A 23,190-nucleotide genomic window follows, 5' to 3' on the forward strand; every position below is an offset into this window, starting at 1 on the left:
GAAAGAAGAAGAAGAAAGAAAACGACAAGAAAAAGAATAACGAAGAGGGAAGACGAAAGATCTCGAAGAAAGGGAACAGTGGGAAGATGATAAAATAAAATAAAAGAAATATGAATAAATCGTAATAATAATAGTAGCAGTAATAGTAACAGTAACGGTAATAATCATAGTTATAATAATAATATTAATAATAATAATAATAATCGTAACGGTACTGCGCAGTTTCTGAGCGAAAAAATACAAGTTTGCGTCGTGCCCTTTTCTTTCCTTTTCCCTTTTTCTTCTCTCCTCTCTGTATAACGACGAACAATGACAAAGAAAACAGACGAAGAAACTTATACAACGATCGCCGGCTAAAATCGCAGTTACTTGTTTCCCCGCTCGAGGATGTCGACTTTTTCAAAGCCGACGGTCCCCCCTAACCCCCCCAAACCCCGATCTACCCCCCGCGATACCCCGCTCGCGCGTAAATTCAAGATCCGAAGCACAACGAGCGTCGAAAAACGAAGTCGGTTGTTTGGGCAATCGTGAAATCGGGTTGCGCAGGTCTTACAGATAAGATTAAAGATATTCCATTATCTCGGTTACGAAATGGCCCTGTGCTCTATATCGTCGTGGTACATTCTCGTCAATACGGACGAGACCGAAAGAAAGAGAATTTTTCTGTACAATGCCGCGTGACCTAACAACCACTCTCGTTCGTCCTCGAATCGCAATTTGAGAATCGGCTCGATATACCCGAGGATCCCGACATCCTCGCGGCTGGATCGAAGGGCTCGGAAGAAGGCTCGTGCGAGCGACGTAGCGGAGGAGAACCACTCTCCCTCTCTCTCTCTCCTTTTTTACTCGCAATCGCGGAAACGTAAATCCCTTTGTACTTAATCGCGCGGCATGAGACGACGGTAGTCTCCGGTCGCATAATCGAATTGCAAGAAAGAAGTGTAAGACGGTTTGGAATTAAATACAACGCGAGTCTTTTTTCCTTTTTCCTTTTTTTTTTTTTCCTTTTTATAAATTAAAACGTTTATATAAAAGCTTCCATTTCCTCGGGTAATTCTAGTTTAAAGCTACGAGAAACGAAAACGCGGCCACGTTCTCGCTAGTACGATTACGAAATAGATGAAAAACAAAAAAGAAACAATAATAATAATAATAATAATAATAATAATAATAATAATAATAATATTAATAATAATAATATTTAATAATAATAATAATAATATTAATAATAATAATAATAATAATAATAATAATAATAATAATAGAAAAGAAGAAAGAAAAAGAGGAAAGGTAGCCATTTTGTCTACGACATTGTCAGGACGAATCTCGTCGTCGCCGTCGCCATCATCATCATCATCATCACCGTCATACATGGAAGCTACACACGCGTTGCCGTGGAACGAGCCGGCAGAAGAAAAGAGAAGTAGCAAGCGAAGAAGAAACACGACGAGCGACAGCCTCCTCGTTACTCGCACCACGTTCTCTCCACCCTTCGACGAGCCAGTCGCGAACGCGCGACGATCGGCCCCAAAAAGGTGCCGAAAAGGTCCCAAAAAGGTCAAGCCTCCAGGCTGATCCGCAGCGACTCTTCCTAGGTAGCTGCGACGACGCGCCACGTCGCAACGACGACGCCGCCCTCTTCGTCCTTACTCCCCGTCATCTGTCCCTCTCTCTCTCTCTCTCTCTCACTCTCTCTTTCCCTCTCTTCCTTCTTCCTCATCCTTTCTCTCTCTCTCTTTCTCACCCTCTTTCTCTCTCTCTCTCTCTCTTTCTCTCCCTTTCTTTCTCTCTCTCTCTCTCTCCCTTTTTTTTAATTCCCGGACGGTGGAACTCACCTTGACAGAGCAAGGCCCGGCGCTACTCGCGTACCGCTTTGTTCGTCAGCGTCGGGACGCCCTGCGCCGCGTCGATCGTTCAGCTGTCGACGCTGAAAAGCTCTTTGTGAAGGGCCGGGAACTCGAGGTGCGGCTGCGACCGTTTGAACTTCGCCAGGGCGTCCATGTGCAACAGCGATATCTCCCGGAGCTGCGGGATCTTCGCGAGGATCGCGTCGCACACCGTCACGTCGCCCTTTATGGGCGACACGTGGTTACGATCCAGCTCCGACCTGAGCGCCCTGATCACCGCCTGCGACAGTCTCGTGATTTCCGCGAGCCCTTTCAGCCCCGGCCGATCTGAAATTATTTTTGGACACTGTTTATTTCTGGCCGCACTCGCCTCTACTCGCGCGGGGATGTTTACCGGGGATTCGTTCCTTCCGCGGAGTCGGCCGATTTCACCGAACGGGGGGGTCGCCGGTGCTTTCGGAAGGGATGACGAAAGGAGAAGAAGAGGAAGACGAGAGGACGCCTCCGTCGAACGAGTATTTATAAGCGGCGATTAATTTCCTGCCGGGGGCACGCCGACCAAACGGGACGAATCGTGCCGGCCGGGGTTAATTGAGGGTCCCGTGTTACTTGGATAATTTTGGAGAGTGAATCAGGGACAAAGGGACGGCGGGAATGCCGGCAACCTGATATCGCGGTATTTATAATGTCCTACGTTTTAAATAGGCGCTGCGATCTACACGTCGATCCGATTAAATTGCTTAAGTGGCTTTTACTCCTCATATCCAGCTAGGTTTTCGGCAAAGTTTATATTGATCTTTCTTCCGATACAAACGCGATACTACCATAGATTCTTCCTCGATTTTTTTATCTATAATTCGTTCGACGGATCGCGATGATTTCAACGTGGAAGGAACGAATCTCGGTCTAAGCAGTTTCCACGGTTCCGCGAATCTTCCCGATTAAGGCTTCTTTTTCCCCCGTAAAACTCTGCGGTTAACTAGCTGCAACAATTTTAATTCCATCCTCTCTGTAGCTATCGAATCAATTACCGTCAGAGGTACTCGACTGCGAAACGAATGAATTCTTTTGACTCTAAGGAGCAAAAATGTCAAAGGTTGTAATTGAATTTGTTTTGCTTAATGAGACGCTACTGTTCTTCGTTTTTCTCTGTTTTGTTCTTTGTTTTTTTTCCCCCGTTTCCTTTTTTCCTTCTCCTCTTTTGTGCACCGTAAAGGAATATCGCGATACGTTCCGCGGACGAGCGAAAGAGCGATGGTACGTTCGATCAGCGACGAGTGGCGATATTTTTAAAGCGTTACGAGATAAGGGGGGAGAAAGAAGAACGGCTTGCAAAGTAGCGGCGAAGCAACGGCCGAGGGTTAAAGGGATTAGAGAAGTTTGACTAACCGGGGCTAAGGAGAACCGCTGCACTGTAAAGAGCCAGCTCTGTTTCCGTAAGCTTCAATTCGGCAATACTCCTGGCCAACTCAAACACGCAAGAAACAAGCTTCATTTCCGCCGTGTCTGTCGTGTAAAACGCGTCCTGTGGTAACATGGTGTCACCGTAGAGGACACAGTTCTGCTGGAGATCGAGGTACCTGCTCATACGTAGCACAGCCAACTCGAAGGAACCTGCAAACATCGAGTATGTTAGTCGATCATTCCGGAAAATTGAATTTTAGAAACTTTACGCGTCGAATAATATATATTATATTAAATAACTCAATGATATTTTATCCATCGTGATTTCGTAAAGGCTTACTTACTTTTCAGACAAAAGTCGGTTTCGAAGTGAATCGCGACACATCTCGATTCTTTATCCCGAAATTTATAATTTTCATATTGACAGAGCGATATACGTACATTTAGCTGGCGCGCATTCAATTTCATAATCTTTTCTTTGGCATTCCGAGAGACAGGAGAGTTATATTTGCCCGCTATCGTACTATTTGTCGTAATTTAGGCAGCGTTAAAAATCGAAAAGCCCGCGGTGGTCTTGGACGTTTATCTGCCCATTCGTTACGGTTTTTCTTTCCTCCGAGATAAGACGCGAGACTAAGCGGGTGTTTATTTAGCTCGAGCAATATTTACACCGTCCCATGCACGAGTGATTATGATTTACATTTGCATAATTCCTATTTACCAACTCCGGATCCCTACATTTCACCGATAACGCGATTTCTCCTTTCTGTTGACAGGAATTACCTCTGCTTAGCGTTTTATTACGATCTCGTGGAAAACCCTGGAAACGGGACCGTAACGAAAAGGACGAAAAGAAGTCACCGACGCGTCGTGCTAAAAATGTCGCGATTAACAACAACGGTTAAGGCGAAAAGTATACACCGGAAGGAAAAACTCGGAACACTCACCAGCCTTTAATAGAACAATCTGGTCGTCCTGCGAGAGCTTCATGAATCCAGGAACCATCTTGGCGAACTCGATGATCTGCTGGATAACGGTGGTTAGTTTTTGGGCACACTCGAGCCAGAGCTGCTCGTGCGCCATGTTCTTGTAGTAGATCAATCTGGAGAGGTCGTGCTGCTTCCGGAAAGATTCCTGTATCTGTTCCGTCGACAGCAGACACGTTCTTGCGTGTGCATCCGCTATCGTTTTTGAGAGCAGCTCGCTGATCTGTGCCGGATCTACGAGAATCCATCGGGATATCGGGTTGAAATCTTGTTCGCCGATGTTTACGTCGATAAAATACCAAAGTAATTATCCAACGGTTATCTTCTACTTATCGAAACGACTACGCGTTGACGAATATATGACACAGAGAAAAATCGTCGATATCTCGACGCGTGTAGCATGAGTCGTCGAATATATGTATGTATATATGTATATATATATATATAAGCGATAGATGGTTAAGAGAAAAAGAACACTACGGTTAGCTGATTGCTCGTCGTTTGCCAACTGTGCAATTATTGCTTGCTCTCTCTCTCTCTCTCCCCCTCTCATTCTCCCTCTCTCTTTCTCTCTCTCTCTCTTTCTCTCGATTAGAGCGCAACGATTCGAAATGGGAGAGCACGTTTTCCAGGTTAAGATCACGCGGGCCAATATGGACCACCGAAACCTATAGTCCAGTTCCTTGTAGATCTCCATAATTACCGCACTTTCAAACTACATTATCGTTACTGTTACCAGAACCATTTCACCTCGGCTTTCAACACGAGCAACTTTAAACGACCCACGCTTATGCCGCGAAGAATCGCGAGCGAGAAATTCGAACCCTTTCACTCGATTCCAATCCTCTACCCCTCGAGTCTCTCTCTCTCTCTTTACTTCACCCCTAACTCTCGCAACCCTGGCCTGATATATCTCGCTATTTCCTTCGAACTAGTTTCCGGAATAATTCCCAGATTCGCCCATATCTCGATAAATCGAACTTTGCAACGTGACGCGACGTTTATCCCTTCTATCGTTTGAATTTCGCTCCTTTTTCATAGAAAAACGTGCTCTCCCATCGTCGAGAAGAAAAAATCCAGAAGAAAGATCGAAGACGAAAGAATAGAAGACGAAAAAAGGAAAGAAAAAAAAAACACAGAAAAACCCACCGACGAGTAAAAAGTTCAGAAAGCTGGAAGAGAAGAAAAAGGGGAGGGAGCGGAGGAGAAGAAAGAATGGGGAGAGAAGGGGGGAAAGAAGAGAACGAGAGAAAAAGCGCGACGCATGCCCATGCAAAGGGACACAAACGTAACCTCACATCTCGCATGGGACATACTGGGCAGACTCGGCACTTCGTCGTCCTCGGATGGATTGCTGACCCTCTGTTGCTGACCGCTCAGAAAGGTCGTCGAGTCGACCATCGTGTACGAGCCGTGGCCCAAGCTGGCCAGTTCGACGGTGGTCTCTTGCTTCACAGCAACGATTCCACCACCGCTGAGGGAACCGGCACCGCCACCGCCACCGCCGGCGGCCGCACCGCCGCCGCTCCCGGAACCGCTCCCTCCACCACCCGAGCCACCACCACCGGATCCACCACCGTTACCACCGCCACCACCGCCTCCACCGCCTCCGCCGCCGCTACTACCGCCACCGCTACCCCCCGTGCTGCTTCCGGTCGTCGAGGCAGACAGCGACTTCCCTGCTACGCCAAAAGTCAAAGTTCACTCCGTCTCTCTGCCTCTCTCTCCCTGCTACTGCGTCTCTCTCTCTCCTTTTTTCTCCCTTTATTTCACGTTTATTTTTCTTTTTCGTCCTTTCTCTTTTCCCTTCCCCTCGCAGCTCCATCGCTGAGTTTCGTCCTCCGCGATAAGGGGAGCCGAGCTACTTTCCGCGTTGGATACAAGCGGCCTCGAGTTTTTGGAAGGACAGAGGCCGGGCGGTTTGTTGGCTGGCTAAATTCGCCGGGATGACACGGGATTTGCCGCGGGATTTGCAGATGGAACGGATGGCCGGGGCCGTCCGAGGACGGAACGTGCTAGCACGCGATCGATGTCGTTTCTACGGATACTTGGTCGACTGCGGAATTTCGGGATCGCCGCGTTTCGGTTGTTTATGTTAGCCGAGGATCTGGCAAGGAGACACGTAGCGAGATTTTCTCCCTCCGCTTTGGTACTACGCGTTTTCCAGGCGCGGAGACCGTTGGTAAGCGCTGGGGTTCTGAGCGATTAGGTTCGTCGCGGATGTTCAATACGTGTACGGCCCAAGATTCGATTTTTTTATAAAATCGCGAAATTCCGTGTTGCTACCTTTGCGATAAAAAAAAAAAAGGAAATATTTCTCGTGAGCCGAAATAATTTTATTTCGTAAAAGATTAGACACCCCCGAGGTTCGCGATTCGTATTAAAAACTATAGTAACCGTTAGAGCTACGATGAAAGGAGGGTATCTAATACGCGTACCACCCAAGATTCGGTCCGATTTTATATATAAAACCGCGAAATTCCGTGTTGCTACCTTTACGATAAAGAAAATCATAAATATTTCTCGTGACCCGAAATAATTCATTTTGGTAAAAAATTAGACACCCCGGAGGTTCGCGATTCGTGTTAGCAACTATAGTAACCGTTACTACAATGAAAGAAGAGTGTCCAATGCGCGTACGGCCCAAGATTCGGCCCGATTTTACATATAAAATCGCGAAAATCCGTGTTGCTATCTTTACGATAAAGAAAATCGTAAATATCTCGCGTGATCCGAAACAACTCGATTTGGCAAAACGTTAGACATCCCGAAATACACGATTCGTGTTAACAACTATATAGTAACCGTTAGAGCTACGATAAGAGGACAGAAATGGTTATGAAGGAGCAATTCTACGTGAACCGCGACTGTTTAATTGGATTATGCGTTTTGATTCTTCATGTTAGCAGATACAGCAACCGTTAACTACGGAAAGATGGAAATGGTTATTAGAGAAGGAATATTCTACGCAAAAACGATTAGATACGTAACTCTATAAGCAGAACGTCTTTGTGTTAGCAGATACAACGATTATGGTTAAGCGTGGAAGAGTATGGATCGCGTAATCGGTGAAAGACGACGCGAAACGATTCTAGAGGGTCAGAGATTTTCGAAACACCCGACACAGGCGTCGCGTTTCCTCGTCGCGTCGCGGCGCTGTTCAGACGGCGACGCGATCGCGTCTTTACGACTGCCTCGCGTTATGGTATCGATATTATTCGGCGAATGCGCGGTGCAGTCAACTGGCAGTGATAAACACGGTAATTGTATCAGCCGCGTGCTACTGAAAGGGACCAGTACTACTTGGCGCTGCTTGCTCATCGATTGACATCTTGTTACCGCTCTTTCGTTAACAATAAACTTCAATGGAACTATAAACTCCCGGCTTGGCTCCGTTTCAGCCGTGTCTGCCAGTCGGCCGGGCTTGCCTCGCGTTCCATCAAAATTGAAAATACACGCGGCGAGAAATTTGTGGACCGCGTTAACGTCGCGCCGTTACCCAGCGAGTAAAGTATCGGCTTGTCCCGGCGGATCTTTTATTTCGCTACATAAAACTCCGAGACGGGGTGATCCCGTCCGTGTTTCAACTTTTTCCACGACCGAGCCGGGAACGGCCAATCGAGCCCGGGCAGACTTTGTTCAAAGGTCAAGATTCCAGACTTTTATATTCAACGAACCAGACTAATTAAAAGATCGCATTGTCCCCGATAAATACTCCGACCGATTTGGATTCCCGAGGAAACCTTGGGATAAGAATCTTTTTCTACGAGTAATCGTATCAGAAATATGTTTCGTGGGAACGGATGGGTTAAAAGCAAGCGGAAAGTTCGTCTTTCCGAATTTGACAAGCACAATTGTCTCTCGAAGCGTACGAATCATCTTTATTTTACGATTTACTTTGAACGATCGTCTGAAATGAAAAATCTTTATTTTACGATTTACATTCAACGATCGTCTGAAAAGAAAAAGAAAAGTATCGCGCGCTTCGAGAGACGATATTTCGAATTCCATGCCAATTTGAACCCTGGATGCTACACCGATACCAATCGTCCGAGTTTTCATGGAAATCTACAGGTTCAACCATCCCCAGTGTCCCGTGGAACGCGCGTGAGATGAAGCTTTCTGGGATTTCGTCGGGAGACAGTGAAAAGAGGAAGATCGGAAGCAACCGGAAAGTTCGTCGCCGAATATCTTTTGCCCAATTTCCTTTTTTTCCCCCAGAAAGAGAAGTGGCGCGGAGCGAGAGAATTGGAGAGAGTACTCACCGGTGGTGACCACGCTGGGAAGTACCCCAGTCGCGGTGACAGCGGAGGGCGTATCAGGGGCGACAGTGTCCGCGACCTGCGTCTGCGTCGGTCGTGGATCGTAGGTCGTGGTGCTGTCGACGTAGTCGGCGCTAAGCTCGTAGTTCGTCATCGCTTGATGATTGTAATAACCCGACCCGCCCGTCCCGGGGCCGGGGGAAGCGTATTCGCTGCCGCCATACGTGTACCTGCGACAACAGATCGAAACGATATGACGAAGACGCGCACTTCCTGTCCGATCGAACCATCTGTCAGATAAAATTCTCGCGAGTACGACAGACGACGATTAATTTTCGTCCGGAATCAACGACCGAATGGATTTCTACGGTAATGCGAATGTTAATTAAAATTTTTAACGAAGGTAGACGCCGATGAAAATGAGTGGTTAAGTGGGATCTGACACTCGTTATTTTTCTACTTTGTAGAAGGAAGTGGTGCTTCTAGGTAGATCGCGCCACGTTAGGAGGAAGAATTGCTGCAACGTGGTCTGTTTGAAAGTAAAATACACGACACGCGTTCGAGGAGTAATTACGTGTAAGTCCGTTAATGTCGAACGCATAAGGTTAGAGCTCTACAGTTGTTATCGCGGTTACTTGGATCGTATGAAACAGAGCCTCGGTGCAATTGCGTTATTGCGTATTTATGGAATGCGCGATCGGCGATGTTGTGCACCGTGTTGGCTGTTGAGAGATAATTGTACAATTAGCGGCATGTATCTTTTGTTTATCGAATACACGGATCGGTATATCTGATTCGAAACGCAGCCGGCGCTGGCGTCCAGTGTACACTTTGAATCTACTCGTCTTATCTGCGTTTTTCCATCCTCGTTATGGAATCGCGTGAAAAAAATCACGCCGACGATTCCGCAACGCGGACCCTTTGTGCGGCTTGCGAAATCGCAGCGTTATTAAAGAGCGCGAAACTACCGGCGAGTTCGAAACTAATTACGCGCACTCGCGCGGACGGATTCGCGATATCCGCTTCTTTGCGCGTCCCCTTTTGCCCGTTTCTCTTTTACCCGGCGATATATATTATTCCGTCGAATTAAACGTACCGACGTTCGTGCCATATTTTAGCCGGAACGTGCTTCTATCGTCTAAATATCTCACGGTTCAATGAATATGCAATCGAGCCTTTGTTATACGATCCAGAGCTGTTGTTAGAAGTTCAATATATCAGCGTGACTAACATATCGGATGAAACTTGAATCAACAATGTATTCGGAATGTTATCTTCCCGCGGAAATATAGTATCCCGTAATCGCGGTTACTTTCGCAGCGTCGCGCCATCTCGAAATAATAATTCCGCCATTAATAGCCAATAAATCCCGACGCCTCGTAAAACGCACCGCGGAACATTTCATTTCCTAGGAAGTGGCGTAAAGTAAATTTAGACTTATCGATCGGCGACGTATATTAAGTAATTAAAATTACTCTGGTATCGCTTACCCGCCGTTGAAAGGGTGATGCTGATCCGAACTGCTCGGGTCTGATGTTCAAACACGCTGCTATCGGGCGCCGTCTCCGAGGCCGCTCTCATTTGTGCCTTGTGGAACCTAACTTCGTCCTCGACCTTCTCCCGCTGCTTCTTCGACATGCGCCCGAATTTAACGGCTGCAACACGAATCGCACCGTTCGATCACACGTTAATTCCACGTTTAAAGAACTCCAGCTTAAACCTACCCTCGCACGAGAGTCGCTGTGTTACGAAAATTAACAGACCACACGATCTTTCGATTCTTTTCTTCGAGATTTCTATACGAACTTTTAAATATTCGATGCAATTATCGTCGCAGTGTCGAGACGCGTTATCGTAGCGACGTAAATCGTGAAACCTGCGAAATTCATAACACAGCGCTCCCCGGAAATCTCTTAACGAATCTCACCTACGCAAACGGAGAAGATGGAAATTACGCATTTCTCCGTTAATTCGCTTCGACCTGCGGTTTTTAATTCGCCTCGTTAACGAGCAATCGGGAATTTACCTTCGCAACGACCGCGTGTGAGAACCGCAGACGCGTTAGACCGAGGAGAATCGTCGATTTCGAATCGACGACGTTTCCCCCGGGCATTTCGATCGCCTTATATATCGCCGAGTGAATTGATCGTTGTGTACGGTTAATTGGCGAGCATCGATCCGATCGAACTTGGAAGAGTGTGCGGCCTTAACGAAGATCGAAGATCCAGAGAGCCCCGTATGCTCCCGTTTATAAAGTGGTGGCTGAACGAGGCTGCAAAGAAACGTTCTGATTCGAAGAACGCGGAAGTTCTTTGCATCTCGCGGACTTCTTCGTCGTTATCGCCTGCTCAGATGCACCCACCATCCCGGTGACGTCACCGCGCACGGACACTCGCGCGGCACAGGCGTGTGTCCGCTCGGTCGCGCGAGCCGCGCCGCAGCCAGCGCGCGATACGCTACGTCACGCGAGCGTTCAACAACCGCTAGAACCTGAATCGCGGCTCGTCTTCCTTTTTCTTCCGTCTTCTCCAGTTTCTCAAGTTCATTCGCCAGTTGAGCGGGACGCGCTCTTTCAAACGAGCCATTGTTGCCGCGGCTGCTGATCGCTTCGAAAATTGATCTTCCTTCCGGGGAAATTCGAGTCCACGCGAGACTCGCGAACGGAGAGAACGAGGAAAGGGCACGAAGCCCGGAACGGCGACGCCGAGTTTCTAATCGTGTTTCTTCGGAGCTTAATTCGCGGGATTAATTCGATTACTTAAGAGAAGTTGTCAGGATCGATCGCAAGTTTCGTCGAGTGATTTAAACTTCGATCGGTACCGGATGAGTCGAGCAACGAGACGAGTAAAGAGACGAGTATCGCGTTCGTCGCAGCATTTCAATTTACGCGAGTAACGTAATTGACGGAGGAAGATGGCGGGACTGGATCGATCAGCGAAGGTCGTCGCCGACCGCGATTTCCACGATTCCATCGCTCTTAGATCCCCGACAGATCGTACACGAGGCTTGGAAACAACAGCTATCCGTCCGAATTAGTTACTTCGCGGGATGGTAGCCCGAGGAAGCCGAAAAACGAAGCGTGGCGCAGCCAGGGAAGCGGCGCTTCCGCTGGTGCTCCCTAAAGCGCATTTCGATGCAGCGACGACGAATCTCGACCGGTCGGTTGCGCGACGACACACGCGTGACTTCACGCACACGCGGTGCCATCGCGAGCTGCCGCACCGCGCCGCGACGGCCGGGGGTGTTGGCGTCGCGAGCGCGAGAAAGAGACGACGAACATCGGCGGAAAGGGGCAGAGAGAAAGAGAGAAGGAGAGACACGAGCCGCGCGACGTCAGCTGCAGCTGAACCGCTATCGGGATCGGAGGAAAACGAAGAGGAAAGCGAGCGAGGAAGAGAGAAACGCGGCGAGAGAAAGAAGGAAAGAGAAGAGAGAAAGAATAGAGAGAGAGAGATTGGGTAGAGAAGCGGGAAGAAGAGGAAGAGAGGAGAGAGCGAGAGAAGTAGAGGCGGAGGGTGATCGACCGAAGGCGAAGGAGCGAGGGAGAGAAGGTTGGCGAGGAGGCCGGGGAGAGAAGCGAGGGAGAAGAGAGGCGGCCGAAGAGGGAAGGATGCGCGAGGACGGCGCGCGAGGGGAGGGAGAGAAAGATGACAACAGGAAGAGTATGCGCGCGCCACCGGTAGCACACGATGCACTCTCCGGCGAGCGTGCATACGAGCGCAGGCTGCACCGAGACGACGGAGAGAGGACTGGCTCCTTATCAACCGGCGCAAATACTCCCGGACGCCGGGCTCGTGAGAAGCAACGCGATTATCGCGCCGGATCTACAACCGGGGAGGATTTGCTCTCGTTGCGCCCGATGTTTCTCTTTCGCCGGCGATCAAAGCGTTTCAGGGATTCCAGAGCGGGAGAGGAGAGCACGAGGTGCGCGAGAGACACACCTCTGGCGCGGGCTCGGATTCAACCAATGGGACGTCAATGACCTCGCCGCCGAGCGTTCGGTCGCGAGGTGTTCGACGTTTCGGTTTTGACAGCGTGTCAGTGCACGCAGAGAGAGGGTAGACAGGTTGGCAAGCCGATGTGTGGAATGCCAGCTCCGACGATCGCCGCGACTCGCGCGGGTTCGCACGATGCCTCGAAGGGGTAGCGACGCTTCTAGGGGAGGCGCAATTAATATACCGAAGAGTTACGTTTCGATGCGCCCGACTACACTTTTACTACTCGCAAGCGTGTGTAGGTTTGTTCCGAAAGCCACGGTTTTCCCAACTTTTCCTTCCGCCGGTGAAAATTCACGGATAATCTGTAAAAATACCGCTTTTTGGCTACGTTATTCTCGAAACTACGAGCGCGTTACACGCGCGGCTTGGAAACATAACCTTTCTCTTTGCCTGTGTGCTTCTGTCCTCGTTTCCGAGTCGCGCGTGTCCTCCAGAAATGGAGAGAGTAACGAAAAAGCGCGGAAATTCGAAACCGACGGCGACCGGCTCGTGGAACGGAATTCCCGTTAACGACCTCGCAGGGAAAGCAGTGGAAAATTAAGAGCGGATACTACTCCTCGAAGAGTCAGAGTCGACGAGAGATCTCGTTTAGAGATATTCGAGCACGATCACGAATATCATGCGCCGGGGTGAACGACTGATTAACAAAAAAACCCGGAGATTTCAGATCGGTCACTCGATAAATGCTATTTTAATCGTCGATTAAAGGAGGATGTTCTCGGATAAGCAGCATCGCGAGAGGATGACCGATTGGATCCTTATCGAGCATTTGCAAACGACGTCGATTATCGAAGAACCGAGCTACGCGATTAGAACGATATTTCCAAACCTCTGTTGATCCAGATAATCTACAACTATTTCCATCCAGCTCGGACCTCGTCCTTTCCACTGTCGCGAGTCTCGAGGAAAATTTCGAGAAATCCGAAGTACTTTTCACGAGGGAAGAAACCGCGAGCGCGAAAACGCGAGATGAAGAATTAGGATCGGCGACAAAGTCCGTTCGCTCGTATCAAAGGCGGCTGCGATTCCATTCAGACGCGACCGCAATGTCCTGCTTTTCGGCCTGCTACTTATCGAACGTGGCTTTTTATCTGCCGGCAGAAACCTGAAAACTCAGCGAGTGTTCATTAAAAAACTTTACGAGCACTCGCAAAACGAACCGTGGAAACAGCCTCCATGGAGCACTTGAACGCGCGTAGACGTGCTTCGGCATACCGTGGAAATTCAAAACGGATGATCCCCCTTTTAACAATAATTACGCCTTTGCGACGGGGAGACCCGCGGAAACCGAGAGACGGAGGATTTTTTCCCCGACGCGAACGGCGTTAAACGTCGGATACGTATTTCGAATAATTCCACCGAATAATAACCCGATAAAACGGAAAATTCGCTTCAAAATCCCGGAATTCGAGTTTCAACGCGTTAATCATCGTTTCGTGAAATCTGAAATTTCGGAAGGGCATCCACAGTAATAGATTGTAGCTAACGAAAGAAGAAGGGAAGAAAGATAGGAAGAAAAATGAAAATAAAAACGGTAAAATTCGGTTTCATATCCCGGAATTCGAGTTGCAACGCGTTAACCTTCGTTTGTGAAAATATCGATTCGAAGGGGCACCTGGAGTAATAAATGATGGCTAACGAGAGAAGAAGGAAAGAAATACAGGAAGAAAATGAAAATTAAAATGGAAATTTCTGTTAAAATCCGCAAATCGAGTTGCACGCGTTAACCTTCGTTTGTGAAAATATCGATTCGAAGGGGCACCCGAAGTAATAAACGTTGGATAACGAGAGAAGAAAGGACAACAGATAGGAGGAAAATGAATATAGAAACGGAAAATACGCTTCAAAATCTCGGAATTCGAGTTTCAACGCGGTAACCATCATTTTATGAAAATCCGAAGATTCGAAGGGGCACCCGGAATAATAAAAAGTGACTAACGAGAGAAGAAGCGAAGAAAGGAAAAGAGGAAAAATGGAAATAAAGACGGAAAATTGACTTTAAAATTCCGGAATTCGAGTTACAACGCGTTAACCATCGTTTTTGTGAAAATACCAATTCGAAGGGGCACCCGAACTAATAAACGGTGGCTAAGGAGAGAAGAAGGAATAAAGAGAGGAAGAAAATGAAATAATAATGAAAACGGTGGGAGAATCAGCGCCGTGAGTGAAGATAGGAATAAAAATCGCAGGATCGGTGAGACGGTGGATCGGGTGAAACTAGCGCGATAAAGCGAAAGACGGGAAGCACGTGGAGGTCTAAAAGCTACCTGCCACCGCGTCGTGGAAGCACAGGCCTGGACGGTTGCGCGTGAATGTCGTTAAACGTGTCCAAGACATCTCGCGTAAGTACCCGGGGTCCGATAAGGTGCAGCAACGCGGTAAGAGGCCTAGCTGGATCGGGAGGAGAGCGAAGGAGAGAGAGAGAGAACGTGCGGGGGTGTCGGAGGCAGAGGGGGGCAGAGGGGGGCTGGCCAGCCTCCGATAAAGGGTCGTACACCCCGAGCGGCACGCGTGGCCGCTGCTATCCCCGTGTATCTGATTTGACGAGCTCCATCTCTCCCGCTCTCTCTCTTTCTCTCTCTCTTCCTCTATTTTCCTCACTCCTTCTCTCTCTCGCGCCTTCTCTGCCTCTGTTTTTCCCTCCCGCTCGCGCGGCGATCCAGTGTTTACGAGTGACGTCGCCATGGAATGCGTGGAACGTAAATTTGCGAAATTTCGATCGATCGAACGAATAAAATTGGTAAAACGCCCGAGCCCCGAAACGTTCCCAATATATCCGCAACGATCTGTCCATTGTGCCACTTGTGCCCGATGAATTGGCTTTGCTCGAAATTCCGCTTTAACGTCGTTTCACCGAGAGCCACGCTTTGGGAATATACGTGGCAATTTGCGTTATCGAAACACCGTGTTTTATTTCTCTCCCGACTTTTTTTTTCTCTCGTTTTTCTATCTTTTTTTTCCTCTTCCCGGGTTCGTAAAGGGTGTACTACCACGGTGAGTTGGATTTTCTTTCTCGAAATCGGGATCGGTATGCGGAAACGAGATTTTCGCGAGACGAACGATGAAAGAAACACGTATCGGAAGTATAAATCGGCGTATTACGACATAAGCTGTGCAATACGCGGCACACGCTAGCCGTACCCGCGAATACGAGCGGCGACACCGGAGGGGTAGCAAGAAAAAGCGGAATATCGAATGGAACGGTCGCGATATAAATTCTATTTCGCAATTGATCGGCCTGTCATATTCGGTGGAACAGAACGCACGAGCACGCGTAACGAACCAACGAATACGCTCGCGTGTCGCGTAACTTAACGAGCGATAGCGCTGGAAACAAAGAAATTCCTTTTTCATATCGGAGGCGGAGTGATTTGTTGCATCGTCGCTGGCTCTCCTAGCGCGGACACTCGCGCGTCGTTATTATCGCGCAGTCCGTTCGTTACCGATTTTCCTTTTCCGATCGTTTCTTTGCCGGCCGGTAATAAAAATCGAGCCATCGCTCGCCATTGTTCGAGATCCGATCGAAAGCGATTCGCGAATTAAGAATACACGAGGATGAAACTCTGTATTTTTCGAATCTTCTCGTCCTCGATGTTAACCGATAGATAAATTCGATCGACGAATTCGACGGATGGAATATGTACGCGATAAAATTCACTCGACGACGCTTTCCTCGCAGTCGGGAGTGCCTGAGATTTTCCGAGCGAATCTCTCGGCTGAGAAAAGCGTAATCGTCGAGCGGAAAAATGTGAATTTCGCGGGATTTTATTAGGAACGTTAAGGCCGATGGACGGAACGACATCCGCGAATAAATGGCCGCGGAGCGAGATCGTTTTCCAAGCGACAGTCGTTAGGCTGCTCGTTAGAGGCTCTAAAACTAACGCGAGTCCCCGGCAACCTTGAGGTTCTCCGAGAAAACGGTGGCTCGAATCAACGATATGCACTCACCATCTCTGACATGCCGAGGCGTAGGCACTTTTGCAACCGACAGTACTGGCACCGGTTTCTGTTTACACGGTCGACCACGCAATTCTTGTTCCGCGGACATTGATAGTTGACGACCGACGACTGGGACCGCCTGAAGAAGCCTTTGCAGCCCTCGCAGGTGATCACGCCATAATGAACGCCGCTGCTCTTGTCGCCGCACACCTTGCACGGATTATTTCGATCTGGGCTGAAAGCACAAAGGAAACGTTAAATTCCCCGTTAGTTCACGTGCCGATCCGAAACCGATACGATAATCGAGGGTCGACGCGTGCACTCGTCGCGTGTTGCATGCGTAGCCCCGGTTACTTTCGTTTCTCCTGCCCGATCCATATCGATTCCGCTTCTTCACCAACCTTTCCTTTCCTTTTCTTTACTTTCCTTTACTTTACTTTACGCAGATAAGGAAATTCCTTCAGTTCTTGATTATTTACTCGTTCTTTTCGAACGTTGTGACTTTAACCCAAAAATTACGCGTTCGAGAACTTGCAATCGAGTTTTCGATAATTAATAGCGGAGAGTAACTTAAAGATTAATCGAAGATAGGTAAATTTCCGCGACTCGTTGCGATCGTTCGTCATACTCGTGTCGACCTTCCTATTCCCCTTTCGCGAAAGTCTTCTCGCGAGGACTCGCGTCGTTTTAATCTCGGCTAGCAGAAAAAACCGCGCTACTTCCTCCGGATGACCTATTATTTCTCTATATAGCTCGCCGATGGCCGGCGATTCGACCCAGAATATCGGCAAAGTTCCATCGGTTCGAGACGTTTATTTTACTATTCCATCGTCCCGTCGATATCGCGGCGTATCAAAGAGAAAGACCGAATTGTCCGGCGTTTATACGCTTGCCACTTTATTCCTGGCGCGGCGAAGTTCATCACACCATCGGTCGTTCTCGCATAGTATATTTATGGATAACCTTTCGATTGGGAGACAATACCAAACGGATCGAGTCGCGACGCCGTCAGACGCTCGTGGGAAATTTCGCGTCTTTTCCGGAGCGTCGCCAGGACTAGACTCTCCGAAACGCGACGCTCCGAAAACGTTCACGAAAACGTTCGAGTCGCGATCGTAATTGCCTATCCCGTGTATGTTCCCATCGAAATCGTCGGACGGTGCGAAATCATGGTAAACAGCCGCGTTAAGAACCGGAGAGTCTATCCGCGTCGGTGTAACTCGTCGATGGAAGACGAAGAAAAGCTAGGAAAGAAACGACAACTCTCCTCGTCGATCTTTTCTCGCGAAAGTGTAGCGTAACGTTCGTTGAACCTTCCGAATGTCATAATCGCGCGCGTGCGATAAAATCGCGAGGGATAAGAGAATCGGCGCGAGGAGAGATATTTCCCTCGGACGTTATAAATAAAGAGACTGTCGTTATCGAGGGTAAAGGAACTGATCTGTTTGCACGGAATACGGGATAACTGGAGGCAACGTTGGAGAGTACTACCTCTTATGGAATTCACTTGAGCCTACGATCGTCCAAAAGGTATTTTCTGGACTGGGAGTTTGCACCGGCAACCTGGTTCTCGACGTTTCCGGTGGCTGAGGACTCGTACTGTCCGCCCCCCAACTTGGCCCCACCGAACGTTGAGAGACTTCCCTCCATTTACGCTCCACACTGGGGTGTTTCATTTAAAATCCAGCAACAGTTCTCTCTCGGTCGTGTACGCACTATCGAACACGTATTACCGTCGTTTATCCACGCTCGATCGTTCCGCTTTTGATCGCGGATCGTTCGCGCGCAACAGTTCGCATCACACTGCCGTTATCGTTCGCGGCAACTTTTCACGGTGGTTCGTCGAAAACGATCGGTCGGCGGCGGATTGGACGCGGCTCAGGATAGGGTCCCATCGATCGGTTATCGAACGGGCCCGCATACGCGATTTTTTCACCGGGGCCCTAAACAACGTCACGGTTCTCGGTAGAGAATCAGCGTTGGCGCGTGACCGATTTCCGCTCGATCGACCGAGCTGTTCGGATCGCCTCGAGAGCGCACCTCTACGAGACGCTTCCCTCGAAACGCTGCAAAACGAAACGGAATTATTCTCGGAACGATTCGCAGCGTTGGAAATCGGCCGACGATTGTCCGTAACGAGATTAGTAACCGGTTGAAAATGCGATCGAGAAGGCAGGGACAAAGGGAGAGGACCGAAGATCGCGTTGCGCATCGTGGCTCCTCGGGACGATTTCCAGCCGAACCTATTTATACGCTTCTAACCTGGATTTCGACCAAGAATACACCCGATCCCTACGCGTAGCAACCCCTAAATCAATCGCGGCTCGCCGGCCGTGCTCGCGAGCTCGCGCTCGCCGCGAACGCGGAACTCGAGGCGCGCGACGAATCTCCGGTCCTCGGGGTTTAAAGCTGATCGATCAGCAGCACGCGCGCTTCGCTTGCTCTGTCCTCGAGTTCTCGCCGAGCGATCTAGCGCGCGCTCGCTGCCAATCGAAATAATCCACCCCGGGGGCTCGGCCGGCCGCTCGCGTGGAAAAGGTCGGGAAACGCGCGGAAACGGAGCGTCGAGCGAACGGCGGAGCGAGGAAAGCTGACCCGATGGAACGGAGAGAAAGAGTAGAAATGCGGCTGCTGCAGTGGCTCCCGTTGCCCTCTATTTTCGTTCTCAGCTCGGTAATGCGGCGTCTATATCGCGTGCTGCGAGGGCGCTAAAGCGAGACAGACGAACGAGGGTGCGCTGTTGCAGGAGCAAGAGGAGAACCGGCGAGGCTGCCGAAGCGAGAGATTCGAAGAGAGAGAGAGAGGAACGACGGCTCGCGCGCATCTCTGTGTACGTAACCGATATACACGCTGCGAGTATTACGAATATTATATATTACGTGTAATACGTACGTATGTTTTAAATACGTTCGCGCGTGTACGTAGCCGCGTACGAATGCGCCTCGTTACGTGTGTGCGCGGCTATACACGGACGCGAGTCCGCGCGCGAGTGAGCGTAGCACGCGTGCACGCGTGTCCGTGCCTCGTCCGTACAGGCGGCCGACTACCGTATTGGAGCGAAGAGGATTCGGTGCGGCCCGTGTCTGTATATCGTGCTTCTCTCGTCGACAACTCTAGCGCCACGAGTAGCGTCGAGGCGCTTGCACCATACGGTCGAACATTACATAACCGAGAACGATGAACCCAGAGTACAGTCACCCGGCACGCTCGCATCTTTGATGTGCGTCATGCCGTTGCCTCGAGGAGAGTGCACAGCGCCGGCTACTATACCCCGGAACTCCCGAAATCGAAGCCACTTTGTGCGCTGCTTACGCTTTGGTCCGCCGTTGCAGCAGCCCGCGCAGTCTTTTCCCCGCCCCGTTATATGCATACACGTCCGTGCGCGTGCACGCCAGTCCGGGTAAATAAGCGCGGAATCGAGGAACGGAAACGGGACCGTGTTTGTCGGACCGCGGAAACAGAGCTCGACGCTTCGCGTTCGATTTCGCGAGGCCGGCTGGAGATCGTCTGGTTCGTGAAAACCAACCCGACACGGTGTCCTTTCGACCCGAGTTTCCAATGGCAGAGTGGATCGAATAATCGGAGCTCGAAACGAGCTACCGATACGTTTCGAATTATCCGGGTCGCCGATAGTAAGCTAGCTAACGCGAACGCGTTTGTATCTTCGAATTTCGATGGAATTAGGATCTCGAAACGAATAAAGACTCGGTGGAAGATATTCGAAGGAAAGAAGGATTCTCGTTGGGTTTACGACGACGAAATCCTAGACACCTGGTTGTCCTCTATCTCGCGGCTACTCGATTCTCGAACTCCCGATGGCTCGAGCGATACCACGCGCGAGGGATAAATAAATCGAAGCGGACAGCGAAAAGATACCACTGCCTACGATGCCGGCAAAGTCGAACCAGTTAATCGCCTAGCTCCGTGAGTTCCTTCGAATGCGGCTGCCCGGAGGTTTTCCAGGCAGCGACGCGGGAACGAGACACGCGGAGGATCAGGGTAAATAGAAAGAGGCAAACAGTGAACGGAGCTGCAACGGAACTCTCGAACCGAGGCCCGATCCTCGCGTGGCTTCTTTCCTAGTGGTTCTTCTAATCGAACCTCGGAAACGAGGAAATTCGCGCCTTTTCGAGTTTCGGGGAAACGTGACGGTCTAGGAGATCGAGTCGATGCGAGTTTAATCGTCGGACGTTTCGAACGAACGATTAATCGACCGGCGAGCGAGAATACCGAGCGATCCGAAATAAACGTTTGCGTAACTCGGCGTTACGAGTCGTCGGACAGATAGCGATCGACTATCGAAACGACATCGAGGATGCCACGGAGGATCGATCGAAGCGGACGACACGAAGGATGAACACGGTTTCCCGGTTACACGCGGTAACGAGTCACTCGGGTATGGCAGCGATCTCTTATTTACGATTGCCGATGCAATTAGCCGTTCCCGACGACACGCGAGCAAGCCTCGTATCTCTTTGTCCTTACGTAAGCGTGCTTTCTTCGGAGTGTGAATCGAATGGCCGAGAAGAGAAATTCGAGGAGGAATATCGAACGAGGCTGGCGAAACGTGGCCGAGCCTGTGTCTTTGCTTTTGGATCCTCGGTCTCGGCCAATGGAATCCGCTCCGTTTCGCGGCGAGTTCGGTAGAAGTGGTCAAAGGTTCCGACCGACGCCTACCGTCGGGGGGGAAGGAGAGGCCAGACGCGAGGCCGCGTCACGACGCCGTGAAAATCGGGAACGCGAGTGCGGCTCTTCTCGGCGCTTCGCGATGCCACCGCGTGGAATACCAATCGAGAGAAACTCACGGCGCGACAAAGTGAAACACGCGCGAGCGTCGCGTCGACACGGGCCCGACAACTCTAAGCGAGTTGTAATATCAATTGTCACGGAGCGTAATCGGCGGATCGCTATCTCGGTGACATCTATCGCTGAAGCGAGTCGATAAGAGCCGCTGCCGGCGCGTGTGTACGTCGCTGGCGTACCTAGCCACGGTTCTGTCAATTTTTCGACCCGTTCACCGCGGTCGGGCCCCACGACGCCGGCAACGGAGCTTCCCTAACGCGGCCAGACGCTCCGCGATCATTTTCGGCGTCGCCGGTGTCGCGTCCCGGAGAAGCGACTCGCGCGCGAACGTTCACAAATAGCCGATCGTTTTCACCGCGACAGAAACTCCCACACCGCGCGAGTAGGCGCGCGCGAATCGTCGCTAGGAGCCGCGCAAGCGCCGCGTGTAGAACGTAACGCGTGTACGCGCACGGAGGAGCTCGCGCACTCACGTACGCACACGCGCGCGCGCACACACGGCTATGGTAACGCACACAAACGGCAGGAGGTCGCGCGTTTTCCACCTGGAGCCTTTCCAGCCACGATGATCACTTTGTTGGCTGCACTAACACGCACGCACACGGAATGCCACGACGTTCGACGACGACGGCCGTCGAGGCTCGCTGCTTGTCCGGTAACACATCGACGACGGCGATGAGGACGACGAGGGCGAGGAGGGCGACGGCGATGACACCAGCATCGCTTCCTTCCTTGTCCGGCGTGGCGTTGGACCGGGAACAGCGGCGGCGGCGGCGTCGGCCGAGGACGGAAAACGCGGCGAGTTTGCCGGACCTCGAGGAATTTCGAGGCGCGTAGAAGCACGGCGTCTGCGGCGGACACGACGACGGTGCGGCACTCGACGAGCAGAGGTGACGAGTAGAGTGCTGGAGCAACGGTCACGGGGACCGGAGAAAGGGGCGAAAGGGGAGAAAGGAGAATGGAGAGTGCGAAGAAAGAAAGGAAGAGAGGAGCCGAAGGAGGAAAATGCTGGTGTAACGCGAGCGGAGGAACGACGGAGGCGAACGTACTCCTCGGCCGAGCGGGACCACTGGCACGCACGCATGCACGCGCCCGCACGCAAGCACGCACGCACACGTGTACCCGCGTACACGCGCGCGCACACGTAGTCACGATGTGCCTCCACGTTTCTTCCTCCGCGGTAATTTCGGCAGTCTCGCGCACCAACGCGTACTCCGCCGCGATATCCAATCGGCCGTCCGATTCCAGCGGCAAAACCGACACGCGGTACGCGTTCGTTATCCGATGTCGCGCCCGGCCACGCTTCCTGCTCGGCCGGCGGGGAAAACTCGCGGAAACACCGTGCGACTGCCGCATTAGAGAAATATTTCGGGGGTTTCGTGAGCCTCGTCGCGGCTCTCTCTCTGCCGCCCGGCCCGAATCGCTACTCCGGCGAAGAAAGGAGACGAACAAAGGAGAGAGATAACGAAACCGACGAAGATGGAAAAACGACCGAGCCGCAGGGGGCGGAGGGGAGAGAAACAAAGAAAAGTAGGGGGGCAGAGAGATATAACGACAGAGATGGAAAAAAAAGGAGCGAGTGAGAGAGAAGGAGACCGTACGAGCGAGCGAGCGAGCGAGCTAGCTAGCGAACGTGCGATCGTGAGTGAGAGAGAGAGAAAAAGAGGGGGCGGGGGTAAAGCGGGAGTAACGGAGGGAAAAAAAGCCACCGAAGAAGTAAAGCCAGATAGATAGGGGGCGAGACGGGGGGGCAGGGGTGATAAAAAAGACGGAAACAGAAAAAAGGGGGGATAAAGTGCAGGAGAGAGAGGAGAGAGAGAAAGAGGTGGAACGTTAGAGAGGAGCGAGAGAGGAAGAGAGAGAGAGAGAGAGAGAGAGAGAGGTGTTTTTCGGGGACCGGCGTTAGCGAGTTGGCATCTCACAATATGTCAGAACTCCCCGCGCTCCCCCA

The 23,190-nt window shown here is 50.7% G+C and overlaps 1 protein-coding gene across 1 annotated transcript; it reads right to left on the bottom strand.

Annotated features, from left to right (window-relative positions):
• Positions 1–1,914: 1,914 nt before the first annotated feature.
• LOC143220758 (uncharacterized) lies at positions 1,915–22,595 on the bottom strand. The gene is given in 20 exon segments (XM_076446350.1): positions 1,915–2,174; positions 3,237–3,461; positions 4,199–4,471; positions 5,536–5,916; positions 8,503–8,729; positions 9,990–10,029; positions 10,032–10,154; positions 16,442–16,657; positions 16,660–16,671; positions 17,928–17,948; positions 17,951–17,968; positions 17,971–18,098; positions 18,394–18,502; positions 19,629–19,781; positions 20,342–20,560; positions 21,831–22,089; positions 22,092–22,411; positions 22,414–22,462; positions 22,465–22,530; positions 22,533–22,595. Coding segments are annotated over 20 exon segments (3,162 nt in total).
• Positions 22,596–23,190: the final 595 nt, after the last annotated feature.

This window comes from Lasioglossum baleicum, unplaced genomic scaffold, assembly GCF_051020765.1.
Source record: "Lasioglossum baleicum unplaced genomic scaffold, iyLasBale1 scaffold1535, whole genome shotgun sequence".
Taxonomy (NCBI): domain Eukaryota; kingdom Metazoa; phylum Arthropoda; class Insecta; order Hymenoptera; family Halictidae; genus Lasioglossum; species Lasioglossum baleicum.